The sequence below is a fragment of the Camarhynchus parvulus genome, chromosome 1 (assembly GCF_901933205.1).
Source record: "Camarhynchus parvulus chromosome 1, STF_HiC, whole genome shotgun sequence".
NCBI lineage: Eukaryota > Metazoa > Chordata > Aves > Passeriformes > Thraupidae > Camarhynchus > Camarhynchus parvulus.
Genome location: NC_044571.1, coordinates 63,994,465 through 64,022,203, shown reverse-complemented (window position 1 = coordinate 64,022,203; position 27,739 = coordinate 63,994,465). Strand labels below are relative to the sequence as shown.

Sequence of the window (27,739 nt, the reverse complement as noted above, 5' to 3'; positions counted from 1 at the left end):
ATAGATTCAGCTTGGGCTTCTCAGCCACGCCCAAGTCTGCTCCTGTTACCAACGCAGTGCTTTGGCAACTGAAGGAGATGGGGATGGCTCCAGGAGGGATAAAGAATCCCCCCTTGCACTGCAGTATGGTGGAAATACTTCAGTGGTGGTGATTAAAGAGGTGAAACCTGTCTGCTCCCTACCTTGGAGTCTGATTAAACACCCATTTGGAGGATGTGCTGCAGAAAAAGAGACAAAGAACAAGTTATTGCAAATGTTCATGGAGAATTGGGGATGAGCCTTGCATGGCCTCATCCAAACTCCAAATAATACTACTGCCAAGACAGAAATCCAAGTTTCTTTTAAAATTTTGGGACATTTGGGGCACAAGGAGCTGCAGGAACTTCAGCCCTGAGCCTTTGGGAGTGCAGATGGGCACATCATGCCTCTGGGAGGAGGGGGCTGTGGGCTGAGCATCAGCCAACCAAGCCCACCTCCCTGGCTATCTGATGCCAAGCTGAAATGAGCTCCCTCAAAAGCACAGCGCCTGCTCCCTCCCCTCTTATCCATCACTTTTCCATGATGAAAATGATCCAACACAGCCCAGGCCAAGGCTTTGGAAAGCCAACCATTCCCAGCCCCTTGGTTCACAGAGGCAAAACATCCCAGTTGGGTGTTTGAGCTACAGTTTTGGTCAGTCCTATTATCACCACGTTGCAGAAAAACTGCCTGGGGTGTCAGTTAGGTTGGCACCAAAGCCACAGATTGCAGGGTACACACGTACCCAGGGACTCAGTGCAGCCTGGGAGAAGGCACAGCCCATCCAACATCTCTCCTTGGCAGATGCACAGCCGCAGGGTCTCTCTCCTCCAGTAGGGATCTGCCTGCAGGGGGGCCCCAGCCTGAGGTTCCATACAAGGGTAGTGGCCTTGTCTTCCATGGGAGTTGGTGCTGGAATCAGTAACACAACAGCAAAGCTCCTGTGGCAGCCGGCACGCAGGGTCACTCCTCCCTGGCTTCCATCAGGGAGGGATAACCAGCAGCACTGTGCTCTGGGCAAGCAGAGGAGGCACAGCAGGAACCTAGAGGAACAGCCAAGCTTGTTTCACCAAATTTAACAAAATTATTAGGCAGAGGAAGTAGCCTTAGCTTCATTTTTCACATTTGCAAACACCCATGAGATTATGATTCTTTCTCTGTGGAGGGGGAGAACAGAAGCTGGGAAACTTAACAGCAGCTTTTAAAGCACCTGCAGAAGGCCCTCAGCGAGGAGCAGGAGATGTTCCAGGTCTGGAGCAGAGGGAAGCAGACAGCTGGCCACTGCAGAGCACCGGGAAGTCCCTCTTCTCCCGCTGTATCCCAGCAGGACCCATGGCAGCCCCACCAGCCCCAGGGGTGCCTTGAGTGGCCCTAGGCAGCCTCCATCCCTCTCTGCCACTCCTGAGTGCCACAGCTTGCAGTGACACAGGAACCAGTTCAGCTGCAGTCCTGGATTCAGGCAGGCACCTTTCCCACCCCTGGCAGCTGCTCCTGGTTTTGAAGCAATCGGAAACTCGGATTTACACCCCCATGACACCGGCACAATCCGCGTCTGGATATCGCCGCTCGGTATCGCCGCCAATCTGTTAGAGCACTGCCACACTCAGGCCTGGATATCTTGTGACTGTCCTAAAACAACCTTTCTCAAAAAAATAAAAGCAATGTTAAGTTGCTTTCAGGAGAAAAGGGGGGGAAAGTTACTTCAAGTAATTTCATTAAAACAATGTTTTCCAGGGCATTAAGCTCTATGATAACAGGGCCTTTTGAGCAGATCACACTGATAGCAGCATTGGAGAAATGGTCATTTTCAACTTAAAATTAGGCTAAATTTGAAAAAAATGCCTTATATTTTATTTCCCACCTTTTTATTTTCTCACTTTTCTTATAAGTTGTGGGGTTTTAAATCCAGCTTTATAAAAAATTTTGCACCTGCTGCTACCATATGTAATATTTATATAATGGACTAAGCCCTGGTCTAAGAGTCTGGGAGGTTTTTAGGAGCAGCTGTTGGTGTGTGTCTCCAGTTCCATTGTTCCCACTGGAAGGCACTAAGAAAATATCTCCTCACCAGACAGGCTTAGGGTGAGTTCAGAGTAAAGCTTTGTCAGGTTTAAAATGGCAGCTTGCTTGAGCAATCCCATTGATTTCAGGGGGTAATCACCAACCTGAGGAACAAGATCACGGCTTTGCCCTTAAATCTCAGGGGCTGTTCTCTTCGCACCTTTTCTCTTGTCCCAATGTGGCTGCTGTGGTTCTCAGCAACAGGATCCATTCTATTTTAAAAATGATCTCAAAAGATAAGATTATCCCATCTTTGAAAACTGCCCAGCTTTGCAGAGCATCCTGGGCAGCCTAAGAGCCCATGCCTGCCAGGAACAAGCAGCAGGCAGAGTCCAGCCCTTGAACAGGCAAAATTCCTTAGCCATCAACAAAATCAGAATAATTCTCTAGTGAGGCCAAGGGTCAAGTGGAGGCCCATGCGTGCTGCAGCACAGGAGGCAAGAAATCATGAGTGCCTCCTCGGCAGTCCCCTGACCCCAGAAAGTAATCTCAGCCATCTCCAGGGTGAGCTAAGAGGACACACTAAGGAAAGAGGGAGTTTGCATCCCCATCCCCACCTGATCTGCACAATACAAATGCTAGGAGTGGCTGGCATCCCCTCAAATTTAGGAGGGCGAATGCTTGCCCGCCCGGAAGATGAAGCTCTGCTTTCGCCACCACCTGCTTACGAGGCGCTCTGGGACTGGGGCTGAGCGCCGCAGTGGTCTCCCTCCCTGCCTCCCCACTTCCCCAATGAAATCTGAAACGCGGCTATTTCTGCCACCGCTGACAAACACCGTCACCTTTCGCTCCCTCCCGGGCGGGTGACAGGGTGCAGCGCCCGGGACCGCAATGAATCATCCATCACCCGGCGGCTCCCGAGCCCTCCGGGGACAGCGGGGCACCCCCGCCAGCCCCGGCCCTGGGGCGGGGGACCGCAGCCCCAGCTGCAAGGAGAGCGGGGGGGCTGCACTGCATTTGGCTTTTATTGGGGAAATGGGGATAAAACACCAGGCACTCAAAGGAGAAGAGAGGAGAGCTGGCTGGCTCTCAAACACCCTTGTGCTACGCCTGGGACCGCTGTGCAGAAGAGGTAGAAGGTCAAGGGGAACTCCCTTCGGCTGCATGCTGTGTACCAGTCCCTGCAGGATCACAGCTCGTTGGACACGGCAAGTCCGCTTTTCCTATGGAAAGAAACCAAGTATGCTTTGGATACCACCCAGGCAACAATTACACTTCTCCAGTACATTACTTGATCCAACCATCCTCACATCCTTCCTGCCACCCTGGATGGTGGGAGGAAGTTTTTTTTCTAGTTTTTCTTCAGGCTTGCAGCTCTTCTTTGAGTACAATATAGAGCACTTTATTGCACGAGTGCATCTGCAGCTTGTCCCCAAGGGAATAAGGGCATGCTGATGTGAGCAAAGCATTGCCAGTCTCAGCCAAGAGCTCTGCTCCCGTTTCAGGGTGACACTCACCCTCCTCCCTCGATGCCAGCGCTGGCCGCTTCCATCTTCCACAGGCAACACGTTCCAGAGCACAATCAAACCTATTGTGCAGCTTTAGAACAGTTTTTGCTTTAATCTATTAGAGAGAACAGCACAAGGATTTTTATATCTAATCCAATAAATCTACACTGACATCTTGTGGAGATCCTGAGACCAAAATGCCACAGCCACTGGGCAGGGTGGGATTTACACCCTCGCCATGTCCTGCTGGACACTAGCACAGAGGCAGCTGGACTTTCCAAAGCGGCTGCAGCTGTGCCTGCAGTGAAAACCAGATCCTGCAGCCTCAGAAGTCATTGTTCTCAGTCCACAAACATAATTTTAAGTGATCTTCACAAGCCCAACTAAACCAAGACTATTTACTCTTAAATCCCCACTGAAAGCAATACTGTGGCCATTCTTACATAACTGCTGCTTCAGGATTCTCAAAGCACAAGCTTCTGATGAAGACTTATTTTCATGCTGAAATTTTATTATCTCTGTAAGTGCTGGAAAAAAAATGGACCAAAGTAGCACTCAAGGACTCCTTTGATGCTCCTCTTCATCTAAAAATACATGCATGGGTAAAGAAAAAACTGCCTGCAGTTTGGGAACCTGTGCAAGATTTTCCTCCATATTCACCCCATTCATTTTAGCCCTTCTTGCCAAGTCCAAAGGGTTTAATTAAGCCACTGCCTACTTTCTTCCAGTGCTCAGGGTAAGTGTTCAAGGAGTACAAGCCTCCTGTTAGGCACAGGCTTCAGTAATGCTGCAGTGAAATTCCTTAGCTGGGTTAACACCAAGAGCTGGAATCCCAGCACAGATAATCTCACAATGCAACCATACAACTGTTCTTCCAGCTTTTTCTTACTACTATCTAGTAGCAAATGCTCCATCTCCTCCAAGATGGCCAGAGACCCTCTGGAACTGCTGGGGTAGCACCACACAGGGGGAAAATGGAGACTACTTGGACATAACAGAAAGTGGGGAAAAAGACTTCTCACAGTGCAGCATGTGGGCTAGGGAAGCCATGCATGTCCTTCACAGTGCTGACAACAGCCACCACTGCCTCCAGCAATGAACCTCCTAAGCCTTTGCCTGCAACTTCCCAGTAACGCAGCCATCTCCACTCAACAAAAATTCCTCCTGCTATGCACCCATTGAGTCGCCTCAGAGGAAGAACTGTCACCCCAAAACTGCACATGGACAATGTTCCCCACAACTATGGCTCTGGGCCAGTCTGCTCCATCCTCTTGCTCTTCTCAGGGCAGCATCAACCCCAGCTCCCCACCAAAGCCAGACAACTTTCCAAGGAGGCACAGCATTAAGCAGCACAACACCTCAGCTTCATGCATAAAGATGGAAAAGGAAGAGTGCAGAATGTAACAAATGCTATTTTACCTGGCACAGATGCTAATGCTGAGCACGTTAAGTTACCACATAGCATCACCTAACCAGTTCCAAGAGGGGGGAAAACCAATCATCCCAAGAAAAGCCCAAATTACTCCAGAGTGGGAAGCACTAGCTGCAACACTGGCTCCACTCTGAACAGCAGACGGCTTTTATCCTTTGGGATTCAAAAGAAATGGGGAATTTTCATGCTTGAAAGTGACTAATCTGTAAGCAATGCTTGAAAAGGCAGCAAAGCCTATTACCAAGCAGTGTACACCCCAAAAATCCCCCCACATAAAAGTCCTGCCACTTGGGCTCTCATAATTTGCCTTGAGCAGTCCTAGAAGCCTCCATACATTACGGGCAGCTAGGTCTGATTATTCAAATCCTGTTGCCTAGTATTAACACTCAAATCTATATTTAAGCACCTAAGTAGGAATTACTACAGCTTTCTAAAAACCCTAAGCATCAAGAGCTCTTGTTAAGAGCTTACCCAAGTACTGACCTCCCAATGAATCTGTTTAAACGATAACATTCACTTCATTCCCAGTGCAGTGAAATTCAGTACGTTCATGCACTCCTGAACCTCTTCCAGCAAGAGCCGAGTTTGTGAGCGTCCTGTCTTTCATATCAAAACACAGACTACAGGCAAATACACAAGAGGAGCTATTTCTAAAATCCTGCACTGACTTCAAAGTCACTGTACCTTGTTTTAGAAAAGGCTTGAAAACAGCAGGACGCAGGCTGTGCGCTACAGTTTGGTAGAAATTTGGGAACAGTATTTTTTAAGCAAAACATATCTGGGCATTGAACCAAAAATTAAAACTATTATAGTATCATAGTACCAAATGGAGATATTTTGATATAATTCTCACTCTCTCCATTCTGAAGCCAGGAAGCCTCTAAAAATTTCTGCAAAACTTGAATCTTGCTGTTCTTACAGTCAAAAAGTCAAAAAGTTGCTTTTCCTTTCCACAGCCTGAGCCTTTCCCTTTGCCAGAAGGGCAAACTCACATCCTGGAGATGAGCAGAACACAGCAACAATACTTCAACTAATAGAAAAAGGCTAACTCTCCATTTTTCATTCTCTTTCATATAACTCTCATTTTAAAAATCAATTTGCATACAAAGCTGGTGTTCTACCTTCAATCTATAACAAATTCTGTATTAATCCTCCTTCCTGCTGGAGTTACAAGGAAAGGTGAGAAACAGACAGGAGTGTATTTATAGGGCCAATAGTTGCTAATGTGATTGGGGAGAACAAGGAAGAACACAATATGCAGGGCTGGAAATGCTCAGCAAATTTAAGCAGCAAGATGATCACTCAGAATCCTGAATTATGAATGAGTAGTTCTGGATGAAAATTTAGCAAAAGATAACTGAAGTAAAATACTTTGCAATAGTTCAATAGATATGAAGGACCATACACATTTAATTGGAATAAAGGGTTATCTAGAAAATATGAAGCTGGACTAGACAGAAAATAGCAGTGGCATCATGTAATCTGTAGGCAACAACTCTCCTTGTCAGGAATGCCAAGTCCTCTTTCTAGTCCTGCAGATGTGGAAGATAAGGTCTCACCTCCAAGCCAAGTCATCAAAAAATTGCTTGCTCTAGTGAAACAGCACTTTATGGATTACTTGACATTCAGACTCTTTTTTTAAACAATACTGATGGGAAGTTAGTCAAAAGCCTCAGAATGGATGTATGGATGGCAGGAGAATAACTTCAGAATCATAGAATGGTTTGGGTTGGAGGGGACCTTAGAAATTATCTAGTTCCAACCCCTCTTCCATGGGCAGGAACATCTTTCACCAGACCAGGCTGCTCCAAACCCTATCCTATCTAGGCCTTGAACACTTCCAGGGATGGGGCATCCACAGCTTCTCTGGGAAACCTGTGCCAGTGCCTCACCACTCCCAAGACAAAGAATTTCTCCCTAACCTCTAATGTCAATCATCCCTCTTACAGTTTAAAGCCATTGTTGGGTGGCACCAGTCCCAACAGCAAACCCTAAGGAACATTACTCCCTTGTTATTTTCTGTAAGTCACCAGTGTTATGCTATGTACACATTTCAGGAACACAACAGCCTTTCACTGAGCACATGAACCAAAAAGCATACCATTCAAATCACTTTGTCATTACCAAAAACTTCAAAATGAACCAGTAAATACAGTTAGTGAAAGGGGGGAGAAAGGATTAATACCATCCAAACACCAGTGTGGTTCATAAATTAGCAAAATGAAAGCATTTCAAGTTTTCCAAAATGGGAAAGGTGATCCAACCTGTCAAGATACAGTCCAACTGTGAAGGGTGGAGGAAGTGGAATTAGACCTAAGATTTTGTATTGTTGAAAGACTAGTTTAGAAGACACCAGTTATGATAAACTAAATTTTAAATGCACATTCTACAAAAGCCATACTTTTCAGTTCCTTCTTTTGCTGTCAAAAGTATCCACACACACACGGACACGTACATAACAAAAGACGACCTTTGAGTTTATTGTTTAAAATACAACTTTCAGCCACATGATCACTATGCACTGACACATAACGATTCTTCATTTCAAGGGTAAGCACTTTCCCAAATCTCAAATCTCTTGAAGAAGTTCCTTCTTTTCCTCAAAATACTTCTGAAACCACTCAATATGTTCAACCTTCTGCTTAACACTGAGGTATGGGTTTTTTGAAAGCCCACAGATGACTAGTTCCATGAAGTGGCGGATAGGTCCTTCCTTGGGAAAGCCTTCGAGGTGCTTGTCCAGAAAGATATGTTCATGAAATTCAGCATCATCCTCCATCCCTAATAGAAAGACAAAGCAAGAAAGACAAAGTTGTTATCATAATATAATAGCAAGTTTAACAAAGTAAAAATAATATAGTTTGAAAATAATCTTAAATTAGTAAAATTAATGGTTCTGCTCACATTTCTAAGAATATGTAATATTTAAATCAAATTTCTGGCTTGAAATCTTGATGGAAGCCTGATGCTGGGGTGGAAGTAGGAGGAATAATTATAACCATAAATCAATCTTCTTGCTAAAATCTGATTTGTTCAATACTTGAAAATTTTGATTCATCATCGGTGCCACCTTTTAGATTGCAGGCACTTTCTTCATAAATTTTTAAAGAGAACACTGATTGCCTAAATTCTGCAGAGGATTAAAGAATAAAAACTAGTCTTGAACAAATAAGGCAACCTCATAAAGTATCAAATTCTGAACAGCTAACAATAACGTGTCCTTGCAAGCCGTGCTTTTAACATCCTGTTGCTATCAAATGGGCACAGAAATTTGTTTTCTGACATTTTCTGAATGTGTGAGTGTATGATGATGCAAAAGTGTTGGGTATCTCACCAGCTACTTTTAAGTCATAACCATCACCAAAGATGATGCACTCAAAAGCCTCCGCAGGACATGGTACAAGGGATTACTGCAGATAGGGCAAACGTTTATTCTTCATCCTATGGATTTTTTTGCTGTTGTTCATGCTATGATGGTAGAGACTCAGAACACAAATTCCTCCATATAGAAAAAAGGCTGCTTTTGCTGTTCCTAATTTTAAGGGGCAAAAAACCAAAAGGCAATCTGTGATTTGTAATGAAAGATTTTTCTTCAGTTAGATATACATGAAAATTTTTATTTGATACCAATTGGCTTGCACCCTTAAATAAAAATCTGTTATTACAGAAAAATATTGCACTACTTCAAGATGACAAAAATGAGAAAGAAGCCTATACCACACACATAAGTATGGTGTACATGTTTTCCTAAATTATTTGATAAAATTAAATAATGGGTATTAAAATTGAGGTAATTAAGCCACGTAAGTTCTAGACTTCCTTCTTTGGTAGAGCTTCTACAGTTTCAGAAGAAATTATGTCCATCTCTGCGATGGAGAAGTCACTAAAAGGTCACTTGCATTTGTTAAGTTTGCATTACTTTTTTCCTGCTTTAAACTTAAGGTATTGCAATAGCTGAAGAAGCTGAGAAATACCTGTATTTTTCCTAGAAATGTGTGAGTGTATCAATACCACAGTTGCACACCACATTTATCTCTGTGGTTCTTGAAAAAAAAAAGCACGTTTCCACCTTCAGAAGCTCTCTCCTTGTTCCTTTATGTTGACAGTTAAAATAATAAAAACCAGGTAATGTCAGTTTCAGAAAGTGTATTTCTGCTGTGGTTGGAAAACTATGTCCACAGACAGAAGTAGTGACGATCCTTCCACTATCCACCCATGCTGGCTTTCCCCCACCAAGGGGACGTAGAATCTTACTGTACCTGGATGCTACTGGTTGCTTTTTCAAACTAACAACCTTTCCAGACTTCCTTACTTTCAGTGGTCTCAAAAATCTAAGAGAACTAAACCAAACAAAATCACTACTTAAAGAATCTGAATAATGCTGACAGTAAAATTTGACCTTCTGAATGCTCTTCTTCTGAGGACAGATACAGGGTATCAGGAAAGATTTTGTCTAATAAATAATTTCACCAATTTTCATCTTTAACCCAAAATAAGCAATTTAGAATCTCACAAAAAATGCAGGTCATAAGTAAATATTACATATGTATTCTGCTCTCCTGTTTGTCAAAGACTCTACACAGTTTGGGGATGAAGTGTTAAGTCCAAATATTTCAGTTAGACCACGTATTTCAGTCCTCAAAAAAGTAAAGTGTGCATCACAGAAAAGGAGACCACAACTGTCCAAAGCATCAGAGGCTGAAGCCTCTGGTGGGAACAGATTAGATGAGATAATGACTTCCCTCACCCCTACCAAGCCCTGACTCCTGCTGCCAGCCTGTCCCTCAGCCTCTCTTGCATTGTCCTCAGAAACATAATCTGAAACAATATGTATGGCAGAAGTCTAAATTAGAGAATTTTCTTTTTCGACATCAAAACAAGAAGACACCTACTCTCAATATCCTATTTCCAACCCCCTACACGCTACAAAACAGGAAGTCTGGGGAATTCCTCTAGCTAAAACACTAATCCTTCCAAGACACGACCAACCTTGTCTTAAAGATGTCAATCCAGACACAGATGTCCATCCCTTACAGCGAGCATTGCTGACATGCTGTAAAGATGACTGAGTATTCAGATATAGTGAAAAAATGTTCCTGTCCATGGCAGAGGGTTTGGACTAAATGATCTTTAAAGGTCCCCCTCAACACAAGGTATTCTATCCTTTTAGCATAGAATGACATCAATCATGCTCTTCAGAAGGTCCCTAGAACAGAGATAGTAAAGAAACCCTGACGCAATGGTTGTGTAACTCTGCCAACTCCCTTGGCAAGATGATCCAATATTTCTCTGTTGGGAACAGCAGCTCAGCTAACCAGCAACTAGTACAGGACTTGGTGAACTTTTGCCTGCAGAAGCCATCAGAGGCAACTGAGGAATTAATTTTTTGAGACCTTCCTATCACTTGTGCAGTAACAATCTCTGGCCCACCAAAAGCATTTGCTCCTCATAACGAGGTGCTAAGGCAAATTCTCACCTATAATCTGCTCTGTCCTTTCCAGCTCTTTGAGTCATTGTGGTATAAATGCACAGAAATAATAAATGAGGCACAAGTAATTGTCTTTCCCAACTTTTTGCCATGGCAATCATGGAGCAGCATTAAAGCTACTTAAAAGTATGAGAGACAGGCAGAAAGAAGGAGTGGTGAGAACAATGTTACGCAAGCTATACTAATGGTTTGCTAAACTGGCAAAAATTAATCAGAGGATGGAGAGGGGAAAAAAAAGGTAATTTTCTGCCTAACAGTGACTTCAACGGCATTGGACAAGGGCAAGGGCATGCAGGTAAAAGCAAACAACAGGGCAGTAAGGTGTGGGGGGGAAGACTGCTGCTGGCCACTGTAGCAAGCCAGTATGTCTAGCCACATCTCCAGATGTTAACACAAAAATCATTTCAAAAACCATGACCTCGCCCTGGTGCCACACAGCACAGTACAGTGCCTAGGTGAAGCACTCTAATGAGAACACCAGAGATGCTCTGGAGCTGAAAGTTGAGTATACGTGCTTCCTCAACAGAAAATTTAATTACACTTATATTTTTAAAGCCACATGTTTTTGGCATAGCAGAATAATCACACATTTCTGGATACAGAACAAGCTGAAGTAATCTCCTCCTATTGAGGGAAACGGCTGTTACAAACCTGCAAAATTAACAGCAGAAAGGGGCATCTTTCTTTTGCAGAGAAACTGAAATTACAGCATAATTGATATACTTGGAGCAAGGTTTTCTCAAGCTTTTAACTGTGCTTTGATACACCTGAGGTGATTAACAGCCTGTGGCTGGCAGTCTGATAGGACAGATCTTACTGACTTGGTATTTCAACCTGAGAGGTGACAGGTTTTGGAAGGCTTCACTGGAATTTTCCACATGACTAGTCTTTGTGGACAAATCAATCAAGATTCTTGTTTTAACTATATGTAAAGACTCTTTGTCCGTTGGCCGCCCATCCCAGACAGCGCGGTTCCAGCAGCTCGGCTGCCACAGGGAAACCACGGCCCGCCAAAGACACACTGTCAACTGAGGGCCCCAGACAGCAGGGTTCCAGCCACATTACAACAACACAAAAACCATTGGCCACAGTGGTTTTAAGCTTGCAAAAACATGACTAGAGTATACTTGGATTTCTACATGATGGAACAGATCAATCCTGGGAGCAGTGATTAAATTCTGTGAAGAAACTGCCAAATAGGATGAGAATAAACATTAAGAAACAATGAAGCACATTATTCAATTTGCAACTCAGTATAGGACAGATTTTCAAAGACTCCCAGCTTCAGATACTAACCTGTTTTGCCCTCAGTGACTGAAACATTACAAAGCAGTTTTGTTTGATGTCTTTAAAGTCTTTAAAAAAACCCCAAAACCCACAGCCAAGCTCTCCCTGAAGTTATGAAGTCCCCTTTCCTATACTGCACACTTTGTGTAGTTGTTCTTCACTTCCTTAACATTCACTCTCTCTGCTGGCATAACTTCACACGGAGCTTTCTCTTTTTTTATGGTAATAAAAGAAAATACTGTGCAAAAAGATGCCTAATTAACATAGATGCCCAGGGTGAGTGAATATTGTGACTGTTTATTCTTATGAAACAGACAGAACAAAGGGAGAAAACAACTGTTTAACACTCGGCCTGCCCAGATACAGAACTGGCAGATAGCTGGTTGGGATCTGGCGAGACACTTGGTCCAAGAGCCACACCAAAGAACACAATCAGCATTATAAAACAGGCACAGCAGTTTTAAGATTCCCCAACTTCTGCTAAGAGCTTAATTTAGACAAGATGCAGAGTCAAAGGTATTATGTAAGAGACTTGAACAGCCTTTTGGTGTTAAACACATCGGGGGGGAGGAGGGGGGGAGGGAAGGAGTCATCCCCTTTTGGCAGCAGCCAGTCCTCAGATCAGCCAAACCACCTGCAAGACTTCACCTGAAGAGTGCCAGAATGAGTTCATCTGAAGCATCTCTGATCTGGGACAGTCAGGGAATTATGTTTGTTTACTATCAAAAGCATGACTCACAGCTGAAACATTATGTTAAAACAGTCAAAGGTCAAACATGCTCTAATTTTCAGAAAAGATAAACTGAGACAGATAATAAAAGCTCACGATGCACATACCAACTTCATTGTCAATTGGGAACTCCCACAGTATTCCTTCTTTTGTCCACTGGATCATCTCCTCAAAACCATTTCGGGGTGGCTGTGCAGTTACTGCTGCAACCTCCTTTGCAAACTCCAGATCCCAAATTGTTGGCGAAGATACTAAAAAATAAATTTTGTTAAGATTTGTCAGCAACCAAACACTTCTCAACAGCTAAGACAAAGTCCTTTAACATCAATCTTTACAGAGACTAATAACTTCAGCCGTGCAAATTTTTCTACCTTAGATACCAGCATCACTTTTCTCAAATGAGAATTCTCTGTTGACATGAAAGTTCATTAACTTCTCAAATGTCGATGAAAATCTATTCTGAACACCTAGGGGAATATTTATTTTTATGTCTTTCACATAAAGCAATAATTTAATTTTTCCACAATCATTCTTTGGTTTTGTCTTTCAAAAAATGAGGACACAGCAAATTCTGAACTTGACTGGTGCACTGTGCTAAAGGACCCTTACTTCTACAGGAGTTTTCAGGTTCTTCACAACTACATTCTCCTTCAGGGAAACAACTCAAAGGATGGCAATTCCTTCCTCAAGGCCCCTAAATGTGCCAGTTTTTGTCTCTCAAGTTGAGAAACCATGATTTCTTATTCTTTTCACAAAGCTAAACAGTTCCTTTAGGGATATATCTTTTCTGATGCCTTTTTTTTTTTAATCGAAGTGCACCCATATTGCAGCAGTTACTCTTCTCAAGGAGTTCCTGTCCCTCCACCCAGGAGAGCTGGTCACGAGCCCAGACTGAACCGCTTCGCTGAACTGAAGGGAACAAGCTGTTACCACAGGACAGGGAGGGACCTCTGGGAGCGCCCTGGGCTGCTGTCGAGTGAGCTGGCCTAAGCTGCATTCCCCTTTGTTTTCTTGCCTCCCTCTGTTATCAATTCATCCTAAGATCCTTGGAACACAGATCTTCATGTGAATTCGAGTATTACAGTCCACTTGGAGTGGATTATAGCCAATAGCCTATTATTTTACTATTCCTGAGTCAAAGTACTTGAGGCCAAGATATAATTTCATCTTCAGCTCAGTGGCTTACAACTCAACTGAATTTTAAAAAAATCCCCCCTCCTTTAAGAAAAAACACAATGAAAGGGCAAACAGTATTTTTACATACAAAAAAGTGTTTTCAGAGGGTTTTTTTTTTTGTGTTAAAACATAATATAATTATTCAAATTATTCCTCAAGAGGGAATTTTCCAGAACTATATTACCAGGCTGAGTACTTTGATTTGAGGGCTGGAGACAGGAATAAAATACAGCTACAAGACAACATGAGAAACCATACCAGAATGAAATTGTTGTCCACATCATAAAGAAACTAATAAATCCTCTAACAGTGGAAAGCAGTACTTCATTTTTCAAGCTTGCAGTAGAGGTGATAAAGATTATAATTTCACCTCATGAAGCAGAAAATAATACTGGCATTTTACATTAACAGTTATGAAGAGTATTTTCAGGATGACAATTTCCAGTTAACATTCAAGTTTTCAAAGCCAATATTCAATACTTAAAACAAAACTTGCTTTTCTGTTATGTATAAAAAAAATAACCCATTATCTCCTGAAATATGAACCACGACAGTGAAAACAAATGAATCAAGGTATCAACTATCACACTGGTATTTCCCGAGGTTAATGCCCAAAAAAATGTTTGTCATCAGGCTTAGTCAGTAAGCCAAGTAATCAGCTTCCTGGTCTAGAATATACTGTAGAGTTCCTCAAAACTACCTGGAATCAAACAGGAAACACCAAACAAAAAGCTGAAAGAAGCTTACTTATTAACTTCTAATTACAAATACAATAAAGTCCACTTGCTCTCTGAAACAATTTGTACACATTCCAATTTTATGTTTAAAAAAAAAAGTGCATCTCAGCTTTTACCTGGGGTGACTACGATGATCCAGTGTATGCATTCTGTTCATGAGAAAAAGAAACCTTATTTCTCACTCTTTTACCTGAGCAAATTTGATTCTACTCAAAAGCCATTTTTTTCAACACCACTTTTGTTAAGACAGCTAAAAACAAACACTATGTCATTCATTGTGGTTTTTTCATGTAAAATGGACCAATTTTAATCATACTGGCAGTCTTAAAACACAGCAAACTGAATCCCATTCTAATAAACAGCTTTCATAGAGGTGGCTGTATTCAGAAAGTTCACAGCTGCTTGAAAATATGCAAATGGCACTATTTGACATTTTACTAAAAAATTAAGTAATCAAATTAATATCTTTCCGTAGTTTCAAGTGCAAAAAAAAGATAAACTACTCAGCTAGAATCTGGCAAAAAACTCACAGTTCTACTCTTGAAACAGAAACAAATACTCATCATTTTGTAAGATTTTAGACAGGAGTACTATTTCTTCTGCTGCTACTAACTTTACATAAAGGTCTAAGTCACTACAATGGAATAAAGTCTGTTTTTTAAAAGGTCCTCAGAATAGCTGAGGAAAATCAGCATTTTAAAGATCAATACTAACAATGCAGTCTCACTGTTCATAAAGAAAGGTGAGGGACAACGTTCTTTACATGACTTGCCCATATTCACACACTCCTGGCCAAACCCAGCCTGTAGTAAAGCCAAGTCTTCCTGAGTGGAAGCTATCCCTGTTAAGACTGTTCCCGCACAGCTGTGCCATGCAGTGAATATGAAGGGGTGTCACACCTGTTTTGAATTTAGTTTTGGTATCTTTCATCTCACATGAGTTTTGGCATGTACAGTAGATAAGGAACTGGTTGGGTCATCACATCCAGATGGTCCAGGGCTCATGGGGTCAATCCAGACCATGCATTCAATGGTCAAAAGCTCAACACCTGGATGGAGATCAGTGATAAAGTGGTGTTGCTCAGGAATCCACACCGAGACCAGTATTGTTCAGTGTCTTCATCATCACCACAGACAGAGAGGCTGAGTGCACCCTCAGCACATCTGCAGGTGACACCAAGCTGAGTGGTGCAGTTGACACATGTGAAGGACAGGATGCCATCCAGAGGGACCTCAAGGGCAAACTCAAGGAAGTGACCTCATGGAAACCTCATGAGGTTCAACAAGGCCAAGTGCAAGGTGCTGCCCCTGGCTTTGGGCAACCTCCAGCATCTACACAGGCTCATGAATGGACAGAGTCCTGCCAAGAAGAATTTAGGGATACTGGTGGATAAAAAACTGGACATGAGCCAGCAATGTGCATTCACAGCCCAGAAAGCCAACTAGAATAATAAAACAAAGCATGGCCAACAGGTTGAGAGAAGAGATTCTTCCCCTCTGCTTTCCTGAGACCCCACCTAGAATGCTGCAACCAGCTCTGGGGTCCTCATCACAGGAGAGACATGGACCTCTTGGAGCAGGTCCAGAGGAAGGCCAGGAAGATGATTAGAGGGATGGAACATCCCTCCTAAGAGGAAAGGCTGAGAGCTGGGGTTGTTCCTCATGGAGAACAGAAGGCTCTGGGTTGACTTTATTCAATTTTTTCAATACTTAAGGGGAGCTTCAAAGAAAGATGAAGACAAAATTTTTTTGGAGGGTCCATTGCAACAGGACAAGGAGTAGTGGCTTTAAACCAGAAGAGGGAGATTCAGACTAGACAAAAGGAATAAATTGTTTCCAATGAGGGTGGTGGAACAGGTTGTCCAGAAGGGTGGTAGATGTCCCATCTCTGGAAATATTCAAGGTCAGGTTGGGTGGGGCTCTGAGCAACCTTATTTAGTGGAAGAAGTACCTGCTCATTGCAGGGGGGTTGGAACCAGATAACCTCTAAAGATCCCTTCCAACCCAAACTTTCTATGATTCTAAACACATATGAATAACTTTACATTAGGTGAAGCAAGGTGTCATTTGTCAGCTGCCAATGGGATCTTTCCAGCTCCATCTGGAACACTAAACAAAAGAAGGCCACACAGCAATCTAGTGCGTAGTCTTGGGCTGCTACTACCCTGCTTATACTTAGTCACCTGCAGGGCATGCTTGTTTCCTTGGGATCACAGCCTCACATTTCCTTGCAACTTGACCAAATAAGCTGGAGTCAACACACCCATCCTCCAGGCTGGCTTTACACTCACAGAATTAAGACTGACCTTTGTGACAAAAAGCCAGTTATACCCTTCACATTCACTAACAGAGTGCCCTGATCAGCACAGAAAACATTTCATTACACTGCATGGAAGTTTCACTTGGTAAAAATCTGAGCTACATCAAAGTAGTCATTTCTTTTATCAGGCTGAAAGCAGAAAGTGAGCAGGTCATGTCTCCTCATAAAAACAAATCTCTTGATATTCTAAAAATGCAGAACTTAGCCTCACTGCATATTTCATTACTGAATTTCCACTAACCTGTTTTCAGTGCATGCTCTGGTTCTGTAGAAGCCTTAGTGAATATATTAAGCCTCTTTCCTACTTTGAGACTTCTATAAACAAAAAAAGAAAACCGATATTTAGTATTTCACAACACCTTACAACATTGCCAGATAACAAATTAAAAAGCACAAAATATTTTCATGAACTAACAGATCTCTGGAGACAAAAAAAAAGGATAGTGATTCTCACTAAATCTTCAGGCTTTTAATCAGAGAGTGTTTCTGGCTTTACTATTTGTCTTAAACAGAGCTTCTCAAAACATTTCCATGTGAAAGAAGGAGCATAAATCAAGCACTATATTTGCAGTCAACTTTAACTGGAATATTTAGGGATCTGAAAAAAGGTAAACAGCATCAAACCACAGTACTAAGTGATTTTACAAAGTTGCGACTATCTGAAGACTTGGGTTTTTTCCCTGTAAAAAAAATATTGCACAATTCAGGAACAGAAAAGGCAACAGCTAAATCAAATAATTCCTGCTTTATGACATAAATAGACCTTTTGGAAGATCACACAGCCACCTTCTCTGCCATAAGGCAAACAGTCAGAGTCTAACCATACGATATGTTTTCAATAGAATCACCCTGGTGCTCACTCTTCTGAATATACAAATATTTCACTCTGACCATCTATTTTCAATCACATTTATCATTACCATAATCTTACATTAAAAAAAAAATTAAAAAAATAATTACAAGACTTCAACATGTAGTCAAATTCTTATAGATGAAAACAAAAAAACCCCAATGTCTTTATTATCAACTATGTTTTTAATCGTATTATCTTCCAGGTTTCCACTGAAATTCTAACAGTTCTTTCATTTTGTTATTTCATATCCACTGGCAAGATTTATCCTTTCTGACCTTAAAATTCTACCCTTCTGGATTTACTGGAGATTTCTAATGGCCTCAACTACTTCTGCAAACCTGCTCTTGTCATATTACTTTTAGTGATGAAACTACCCTGGAGCTATTTCAGCACACAACAATCTAGTTACAGAGCCTTGAAAGAATGTTGATTCAGGATTATATTTTCCAATCTGTGTGTAACTCCCAATGACACTGGCCAAAGATACATTGCATGTGTTGGAAGAAAGTTTATTTTTAAATTACAAGTTTAAATTACTATAAAGCATCATCACTCGTTTCATTGCAATGTACTAACTTGACTTAAATTTAGGTATTCTTCCTAACCCATTATTTTCCTACTATCAGTTGATAAGCAAATACATGAGATATTCAGGTATGCAGGAGGGAACTCAGGCCTGAAACTGGAGACAGTTTACTAACTATAGCGATTTAAAAAACTATTTTAAGGTGCTGTTTCTGAAGTTATATACCAAGCACAGTTCCACCACACAGAGAATACTGTACATCTACTCACCCATGAACTCACACTTGTCCTTTGTTACTCAAATTCTGCTGTCAACATGATCTATCTAAACACAAATTATTCCCTCCATTTTCAGGCCCTAACCCCCCAAAACAGAGATTAATTTACAAAGTAAACTAGATACGAGAGAAGTTAATCTTACTAAAAAACTGCTATGGAAAGAATACATGGAGAAGGAATGCAATGATGAGCTGCCATGGGAAAATCCAAAGATTACAGGCAAAAAAAGCCCAGCTTACAGGAGTAGACCAAAAATATAAGAGCACTCCTTAATTCACGAGAGTGGCCACATAATACAGCAGCAAAATAAATTTAAGGAGTACCCTGAAATCACATCTAAATTATAAAGTTAATTTCATAAACAATTATCACAGATAACAAAGAAATCAATTACAGAATGAAGTCGTAAATAAATAAATAGACCAACTTTAATATGTCTTTAAAATCCCAACAGAATGGATGAAACTTTTCTAAACATAGAACATGGTCAAGTTTTGTAGAGGAGGAAAGCAAGCTTTCAAAACCTCCATTTCCCAAGAAGTTAAGAAAATGAAAAAATATTGTATTATGCTTAGGTCAAAATAATTTAAACTAGTTAAAACAAGAACAATTACATTTCAGCACCAAGTATGTTTAATTATAAAATGTAATATTAAGAAAATGCACATTATTTGATTAGCTGGTTGCCATTAACTATCTTGTTCTCACAATTTATTTCAATTTTAACAGTACTTATCTTGAAAAATATTTAAGTAATTTCTTTAAGCTCTGAAGCATTGTAACATTAATATGTACAAGTAAATTTAAAGTATTATCCATTAGTAACTGCTTGCTCCTTCTATTGGAGGTGAACAGCACAAAAATACCTTCTGGAGTCCATCTGAGCTGATGACCTTTCAGGCCTTGTTCTTTGACCATCCTCACCCAACTGCAAGGAAATGCGACCGGATATCCTTGCACCCCACTGCTCTGGGGACTGCCTTTTAACTGTCATTTCTGAAATAACATTGCTGAAATGAAAAACATGAAATGTAAAAACTCAGCAGATCGACAAAGCAAGGAAGTTTGTCATATGTATTAACTAGAAACTCTATTCTCAATTGGTTTCATAAGCTTCTATGAGATAGAATTTTACGTTCCTCACAAAAGACACCCATCTTTAATCCATCAAACATTCAAGGCTGTTGTTTAAAACCATTTGTTACATTTATGTATAAAAGTGGTACTTTAGCCTATTAAACCTACAGTGAAGACTTTCTTTTAAATTATTTCAGTTTCAACTAAAAAAATCATATATCTCTATACTAATATTCACAGAGTGTACTAGGCATGTTTTGCTTAAGCAAATGGGGATACAAAAAATAGGTTTAAATAGGCAGATAAAAATCACCATTTTTTTGGACAGGAACCAATACTGCCCAGGGACAGAGAGCTGTGCTGCTGCAGACCAAAAGGAAGCTTGCCTTCACACATCAGCTGACATGGGCCAATCATGCCACCCTAATAAGTAGGTCACCTTTCCTGATCCACTGCAATCTGTTGCATTGCATAATCATATTACAGCATTAACAGACCACATCTTCCTTCGTCATTCTGGAGTGAAAATCATACGTGAAGAGCAAATGCTCTGATCTCCTCCAGCACCATACACAGCTCGGTCTGATCACAAAGGGCAAATCACAGTCCCCTTCTGCCCCTGCCCAGGAGCTCCCTTCACCGGCAACTCCACTGGCTGGGAAAGGCCAAGATGGTAGCTCTTCCTCACAGCCTCCTCTCCACCCAACCACTTCCAGTCACACACAGTCATCCCAAGTTGCAGCACTTAAGTTTCAAGACATAAATATGGACTCAAAAAAATAAAAATAGGCCAAGGCAAAAATACTGCATTACCCATTTTATGAAAATCCAAATGAAATTCAAACTATGCTCTTGGCAGCTTAAGTCAAAAGAGATTTTACTGACAAGAAAGAAATACTTCTGGAAAATTGTAAAAGCTAATTGCCACAGAAACACAGCATGATTTCTCTTCAGTCTTAGATGTGGTTTCAAACGGCAGAACAAGCATAGCTCTTCCAGTACCTACTCTGAAATAAAGGCATCTAAAAACAAGTTTGAAATAATTTTATTTTCATTTTAAATAAAAAGCAATCTCCGATTAGTTGCATATGTCACATTAGAAATTACTCTGTGAAGTGGCTACTGGCATTAGTGAGCTGGTGTTGGGCCAGAGGCTTGACACACTTAAAAGGGTCAAAGGGACATAATTCCTAAGGTCAGCCATACACAGCCCAGCCCAACAGCTTGACTCAGCTGTGACCTAAAAGACTGGTGTTTTCCCGTGCTTCAGGGAAGTCAGGATTGCTCAGAGCTGCTCTCTTTCCTGAATTACTTGCAGTTTTGCCCTGTAGATGTGGAAAGCATGTGGATGTGGATTGAGCTATCAGAACACACAGTCAATGGTATCATGTTCCATGCTACGAAATCCTAATGTCACCCTACCATCGGCATATGAACATTTCTGGCAGCAACATTCATCGCTCCATCATGAAAAGTGCACTGTACTAACAAAAGTAGAACCACAAAGATTTTTTTAATGCCTTTTGAAACAAAAAATATTGGTTTAAAAAGTCACACTCCAATGCCAGTGTACCGATAGTGGTTAGATATTATGTATTCCCTCGTTCCAACACATTAAAAACTGAAGTTCCTACATACACCTGCCTTTCAGAGATGGGAAGTGGTAGGACTTTTGTAACAACCACAGACTCTCTCTCTTTCCTGATTATCAGCCAATAATTATAATACTTAAAACGGAGACCCAAGGAGCTTTGGATATATTCAAGCCAAAGCTCTGAATTACTACTCTTGCTCATCCAAAACAGGAGCTGAAATCGTAGAGCTGCAGATTTTATTTCGGTGCAGTGCTGTTGTGATTTCCATTGAGCAAAACTTCAGCCCACACTGAGGAAAATAAATTCCTCTATCGTTAATATTTTCCCCTCCTAGTGAATGCCCTGTCCCCCGTGCTTTCTACAAGGCTATGAGATGACTGCATACAACAGCGACCTCTGGCGGTCTTGCCACAGTCCTGGTAAAAAAAATCTGTACAAAAGATCTGGACAACATTCAACAAATTTCATATAATAAATCACAATAGCAGTATTCAGTTTTTTGCAGCTCAGCACTATGTAGCTCTACTGCTTGTGAAAGTATCTTGCTTTTAAATATTGTAAATAACTGAGAAATATATATTGGCTTTTAAAATATGTAAGTATATTGAATGCAAAACCTCTACAGAAAAAAAGGGAAAGTTAAATTGCATGTATTCTCTTACTGTCAAATAAAACTCAACACAAAATAATCACGCATGAACAAAAGTGAATGCTTTCTAATATATTAAAAACATCTTCACACATTGAGTGGGTTGAGGTATCATGGAGCATAAATCACACCAAATCAGGTCTGAGGCTGCTGGGCTTTGTAAAATCAACGTTTTTAAACACTAGTCAGAAACCCAAGAGGACTGTATTTATCTCAAAGAACTAAGAGGTCCATACTAACTCTAAAAGGTTACTATAACCAAGTTTTTTGTCATGAAAATCAGCACAAATTGCTGGTCTTTCTTGAAAACTCACCCACTGATAAAAAGTTTCTGCTACCTAACTCTTGAATAAGGAAACTACAACTTTTCAGCAAATGGCGGCAGCAGGAGGAGTGAGTGTATTGCTGGGAGAAACAAGCTAGGTCACAAAGCTGCCTCAGGGAATAGAACTTGCCAACTCAGAGCACAGCAAGCCAGCCATGACATTCCAAAAAGGCTGGCTCTGGCTGAGGAAAATGCATTTTTCTAATGATAGTGCTTCATCCACAAGCATGTCATAAAACATTGTAATACCACATCTTAACCCACCAATCAAAAATATAGAGGCACTATATAGCTGCAGCTTTTAAATTTCTGAAGAATTTAAACTCTCTTTCAAGAGAAAAAAACATGTTTGCTTTGACAACGACTTCCTTAGTCACTGTCTTTCTTCCACTGCAGCCAGAGCTGGGTCAGTGCTTCAGGAAAAGCACCGTAGGTAAGGAGAGAAAGAGAGCCTGTGATGCCAGCAGGCAAAGAAACCACACCTAGACAAGAGCGTGTGCACCCTAAGGAAGGGAGACCGGCACATTTCAGGCTGGGCACTGCACGTGTCAGCTCAGTATCTCTGTGCTCCTCCAGCATCTTGGGTATTCAAGAAGGTTTGAATTACATTTAAGGTGGTCACCCACAGCCTATGCCACTGTTAAAGACATTTGTGTACTCTGCCCTTCTAAAAAACTTGGTGACAGAGAGTGAACAAACTCCCTAGTAGGTAACAGTCTAATGAACATATCTTCTATATAAACAGTCCTTATATCTGAAGAACAGATATTTTGCTTAATGAAGTCATTCACTGAGCATTGTACACCCCAGTCTGTGCAATCATCTAACTCAACCTGTTTGCAAGCATCTATCTCTCTCTTCCTTAATTTCCACTCAGGCAGACATCAGCCACAGACACCATTAGCTCTTTTTGCAGAACACTGACAATCATTCCAGCAGATCCTTTACTGATACCTACAAGTAGAAATACATGTAACCTACAGATGATAATAGATGGGTCAAGCTTAGATTCTCAGTTGGGGCAAATTCGTTTTCACAGAATAAAACTAAGATAGGCAGCTTGCAGTTCGCACTGCAAACAGACATAAAGAAAGGTTTCACACTCATATTTTGGTAAAGATCCAATTTTCTGTTGTTCAGCATTTCACCTGGATTTAATGCCTTATTTTCTGAGCAGGTATTTGAATACTAGGTGAAAAAAAAAAAAAAACAGTTGCCTTTAACCATCATCCAAAAGAGCTGTATGCACAACTGTTTGAGTTTCCAAACAAATGTTTCTCATCTGTTTGAAAGCCACACTGGAAACAGAGTTAAGCCAAGAGATGAGTTTCATGCGTTGACTGGAAAGTTTTGAAAGAAGGGTGGGGCTATAAACAGAGCTGCTCTAGTTCAGTTCTGCAGAGCTGTCATGAAAATTCACCAGTCCAGACAGAACGTCTGAAACATCTACAAATCCATCCGTTGTGTGAGAATTCTGGAAGCTTGTGGCAAAAAAAAAAAAAAACCCAACCAAACTCACAAAAAGAGCTGTTATTTTGCTAGCCTGTCCAAGAAAGCAATGATCCTGGGCATGAAAGCAATTCTGTTTCTGCAAAACCACTTTAGAGACATGACGGCAAAATTTAGAGAGTTTGGTATAACCAGATCAATAATGTTACCAGTATTCATGAATCCTAAGGATACACTGTCCAAAGGTATCTTTTAGGGGCACCTTCCCAACACAGAAGGCAGTCCCCTTCAGGATGACATTGCAAAACAGGAATTTCTGACGTAATTGAGAAAAACAATCAATACACAGACCGTATGTTAATAGTTCCCCCCTTCTTCTGTTTATCTGTGGTTTCTTCATGTCTTCTTAGCTGCGCAATGAGTTCTGATTCTGTCTGTTTCTTGTTGCGTGGAAGGGAAGATGCAACTGCAGAAGCAGCCTTCACCAGTTCTGGATTTAAACTGTAAACAGAGACACAACAGATACAGAAACAAACAAGCAAACAAAAAAAAAAAAACCAGGAAAAAAAAGCTTTTAGTGTATTTGTCATTTCTGTGCTGCCATTTTATATCTTAATAACTCAGAAGCTCATCAGGTATTTTCCCAACTGGGGGTGGCCAGTGGGACAGGCAGGTTTGCCCTACATTGCCCTAATTATCAAATGCTGAAGGACTCTGACAAGCTCCTGCTCCCCAGCCTGGTGAAATGGCAGCCCTGTGCCAATGCACAGCCTGGAGACCACTGGCAGCACAGACCGGTGGGATGATAAATATGATGTAACACAATGCGGACAGGAGCAGCCATAAAGACTCAACAATCATTATGCCATTCTTAATTTTTTTTCTTTTTCCTCAGTTTTGCTGTATTTTATCTGAACAGTATTTCCCTTCTCCCATTAAAATAACTTTCCACAGGCAGGTGCTAGTGCTACCTTTCCACAATCTCAATGTAGAAAAAGGCAGCATAAGGCTGACAGCATACAGCACCTTTTGCTCAGATTCTCCCCTGTGATTTACTCCAGTCTACAACTCTGCACTACACTCCCTTACAAGATTCTTTTCCACTGTTGGAAATGCTTTATTATGTCCTAAATAATGAAAAAAAGCTGAAATAAGGATAAAACAGGCCAAGAAATGTTTGCTCTACTTTACCGTTGGGTGTCTTCTCTAATTCCCTGAGGCACAGAACCTTCACTGTCCGGGCCTTCCAGCTTGTTCACGGCTTGCTTCTTGTTCTCACTGGCTTTTAATTGTTGGAGCTTCTTCCTGTAGCTCACCTCCACCTTCATATTACCAATAATGTCTAACAGCTGCTGCTTTGTTGTTTCTGCTCCATCCTCCTGCCTCTTTGCTGCCCCTTCAGGTGTGCTGCCTTTGGAAGCAGCAGATTTATCTTCGTCTTTTGAAAGCACGCTGCTTGTGCTGAAGAGTTCCTGTTTGCTAGATGATACACAAAGTTAGGAAGCAGAAGTTAAAAATAGGGTCCAAGGCTGAATTTTGTAAACCTACCAAAAACCCCAGAACAACAGTTACAACTGTCTAGGCCCAGCTGAGTGCAACCTGAGTGTGTTCAGTACATGTCAAACATGTACCTTTTGACTTTTGAGAAGGGTTGAGACACCATTTCAAACTCTTGATTACTTCTGATTTCCTCATCACAAACACAAAGTAAACAACTTTACACACCATTTATTTGTGGAGGAAATAATACAGAGTTTGAATTTACTGGTACCTGATACTTAAATTCATTGGTACTATAGAAAACTCACCAAAACTCTTAATATGAGTGAATAAATAGATAATTCCCTGAAAAAAGACTGTACACACACACACACACACACACGTAACTTCACATGTTTTCACACTTGTGGCACTACTACAGATCACGTTCCCCTACTCTGCAACATGGATTCTGCTACAAGTTAACCCAGAAACAAGCAGAAAAGTTATTTGGGTTATAGCTCCTCTGCTTAGTTTAGCACATCACTGCAAAGAAGCTGAAACTGACACAGCGCAGCCAAGGATGTGAAACCAGGGACAGCAAGGAGCTGCTCAGGAGATTCTGCAACAGACACAGCTGCATTCTCTAGAAAAACTATCATAAAATTCAAAGAGCTGTTCTCTATAACATTCTAAAAGGCAGTGTTTCAACCTTTACATTCACGCCTACTTTGCTTAAAAATCACTTTCAAGTTACAGAAATGAAAAAATAAATATTTATTCTGATTCAAAATAAAAAACTTCAATAGATCTTAAAACAACTCCACAAATCTGAAGGAATTGTGGCATACCTCTCCTCCTCACATACATCTCTCTCTGGCTAAAAAGGGAAAATCTGCCAGTTTCAGCAGGCACTGCATCACACTTAGGTCATTCTGCACTTGATAAATTGTCAGCATTAAAACCTAAATTTCAATGTTGAGAAGCAACAGGAAAATTTAAGGAAAGCTTCAGAACCTTATTACTGAGAAGATGGTAGGAGCCCTGCTGTTTTACACTGCACTGCTCCCCAAAGGTCCTTGACTAACTTGTTTTGTTAGTCAAGAGACCTTTACATAGTTTTAAAGAGCATGCGGCCTGAATTAACAAAAAGGTCCTTTTTTGTTAATTCAGGCCGCATGCTCTTTAAAACTATGTAACCATTCAGAAATCACAGATTGTTAAAGGGTTGTAAGGGACCTCAAAGATCACCTAGCTCTAACATTCCCTGCCATAGGCAAGGTCACCTCCCACTAGACTGGGTCACTCAAAGCCTTGAACATTGCCAGGGCTGGGACATCCAGAACCTCCCTGGGCAACCTGTTCCAGCATCTCACAACCCTCAAGCACAAGCATTTCTTTGTAATACCAAACCTAAATTTCTCCTTCTTCCATCTGTACCCTTTATTCCTCGTGTAATTTGTACTCATATTCCTGAAGAAAAGTCTCTCTCCAGCTTCCCTGTAGGCCTCCTTCAAACACTGGAAGGTTGCTATGAGGTCTCCATGCAACCTTCTTTTCTCCAGGCTGAACAGCTCCAATCTTCTCAGCCTTACCTTAGCCTACAGCAGCAGCAAAGCACAGCAAGGCTGAAAGCCTCAGGCACTCAAAGCCAGCAGCACACTGCAGTCAGCATCCCTGTATTTCACCTACCATCAAGTCTGCCTTCTGCTGGGGAGCCCGGCCTCGGAAAGCAAGCACAGCTCCCAAAGAACCCGAGCTGCTTTGAACATGAGGCCATCACAGCACCGGTGCTTGTTCAAAAATATCGAGGAGTTTTGAAGTTTAAAAAACAATGAATGAACGCACAACTGAGGTGTCATTAAAAGCAGCTTAAAATACTTTAGTAAAAACGAAGAACTCCCAAACGCAGCTCTTAGCCCGTACTTTGTGCAGAAACAACAACACCCAGCAGGCAGCGCCGCTCTGCTGATACAGGGAGCAAAGCTACGGTCAGGTCACACATGCGGATCATTCACACCGTTCCAAGACGGGAAGGACGGCAAGGAAAGCAACACGAGAAACACGGCCCACGCCACTCCCCTCCACCCGCCTCCACTCCCCGCTGCCTTCTGCCCACCGGTGTCACGGCCACCCAGCCCCGCCGGACAGGTGAGCCCCGTCCCTCTGAAGGCCGCGCCCCGGGGCACGGCCCGGCCTCACAGCAATGCCCGGCCGGCGCCGTCCGCCAGGTGAGGGTGCGGGGGAGGCCGGTACCTGCGGGCCCTGCCGTGGGCCCTGCCGAGCAGCCTTGCCGCCAGGCCGCCGCCGCCGGCCCGCACGCCGCCCCACATCCCGCACCGCCACCGCCGCCTGCGGCCCGCGCTCCCCGCCCGCCGGCCGGCCGGCAACACCCGCCGTGCACGGGCGTTCCGCGCAGCAGCGTTCCGGCCGGCTCCGCCCCGCAGCCGCTCCCGGCGCAGCTGGCCCGACCCGGCGGGAACGCTCCTCGCGGCCTAGGCCTCGGCGCCGGGAGTTCGGGTGTGAGGAGAGCACTGCCAGCAGGTCCTGCTCTGCTCAGCCCTGCTGAGGCGGCATCTGGAGTGCTGTGCCCAGCTCTGGGCTCCTCCGTGCAAGAGAGACGTTAAGGCTCACGTCTTCCCGGAACATGCTTCAAAAATGTCCCCAAGCCTTCACTTCATCTACCCTGTGTGAAAACCGCCAATCACTTGTTTTTAAAATTTTAAAAGTTTACTAGTAATAAAATGGTTATAAAATAGCAATATAATTAGAGTAATAAAAATTTTGGACAATTAGGATTAGGACAATATGA

General features: G+C 42.0%; 1 protein-coding gene across 1 annotated transcript; it reads right to left on the bottom strand.

The window, feature by feature from the left end:
• Positions 1-7,415: 7,415 nt before the first annotated feature.
• Positions 7,416-27,239, bottom strand: MRPS31 (mitochondrial ribosomal protein S31). The gene is made up of 7 exons (XM_030959031.1): positions 27,184-27,239; positions 24,640-24,927; positions 23,800-23,949; positions 19,220-19,363; positions 16,938-17,011; positions 12,572-12,715; positions 7,416-7,740 (listed from the first exon to the last, which is right to left on the bottom strand). Exons 2-7 carry the CDS (start codon positions 24,774-24,776, stop codon positions 7,529-7,531), a joined length of 861 nt encoding a protein of 286 aa, XP_030814891.1. The 5' UTR covers positions 24,777-24,927; positions 27,184-27,239; the 3' UTR covers positions 7,416-7,528.
• Between the last annotated feature and the right edge of the window lie 500 nt (positions 27,240-27,739).

What these genes read in the sequence shown, in the direction of transcription:
- MRPS31 (XM_030959031.1), bottom strand. Translation starts at nt 24,776, where the DNA reads ATGAAGGTGGAGGTGAGCTACAGGAAGAAGCTCCAACAATTAAAAGCC. An exon ending in AGAGCATGCACTGAAAACAG is followed by an intron (nt 12,716 to 16,937) that starts GTTAGTGGAAAT and finishes TTTATTTTTTAG; the next exon opens with TATCTTCGCCAACAATTTGG. An exon ending in CCCAATTGACAATGAAGTTG is followed by an intron (nt 7,741 to 12,571) that starts GTATGTGCATCG and finishes TCTTTCTATTAG; the next exon opens with GGATGGAGGATGATGCTGAA.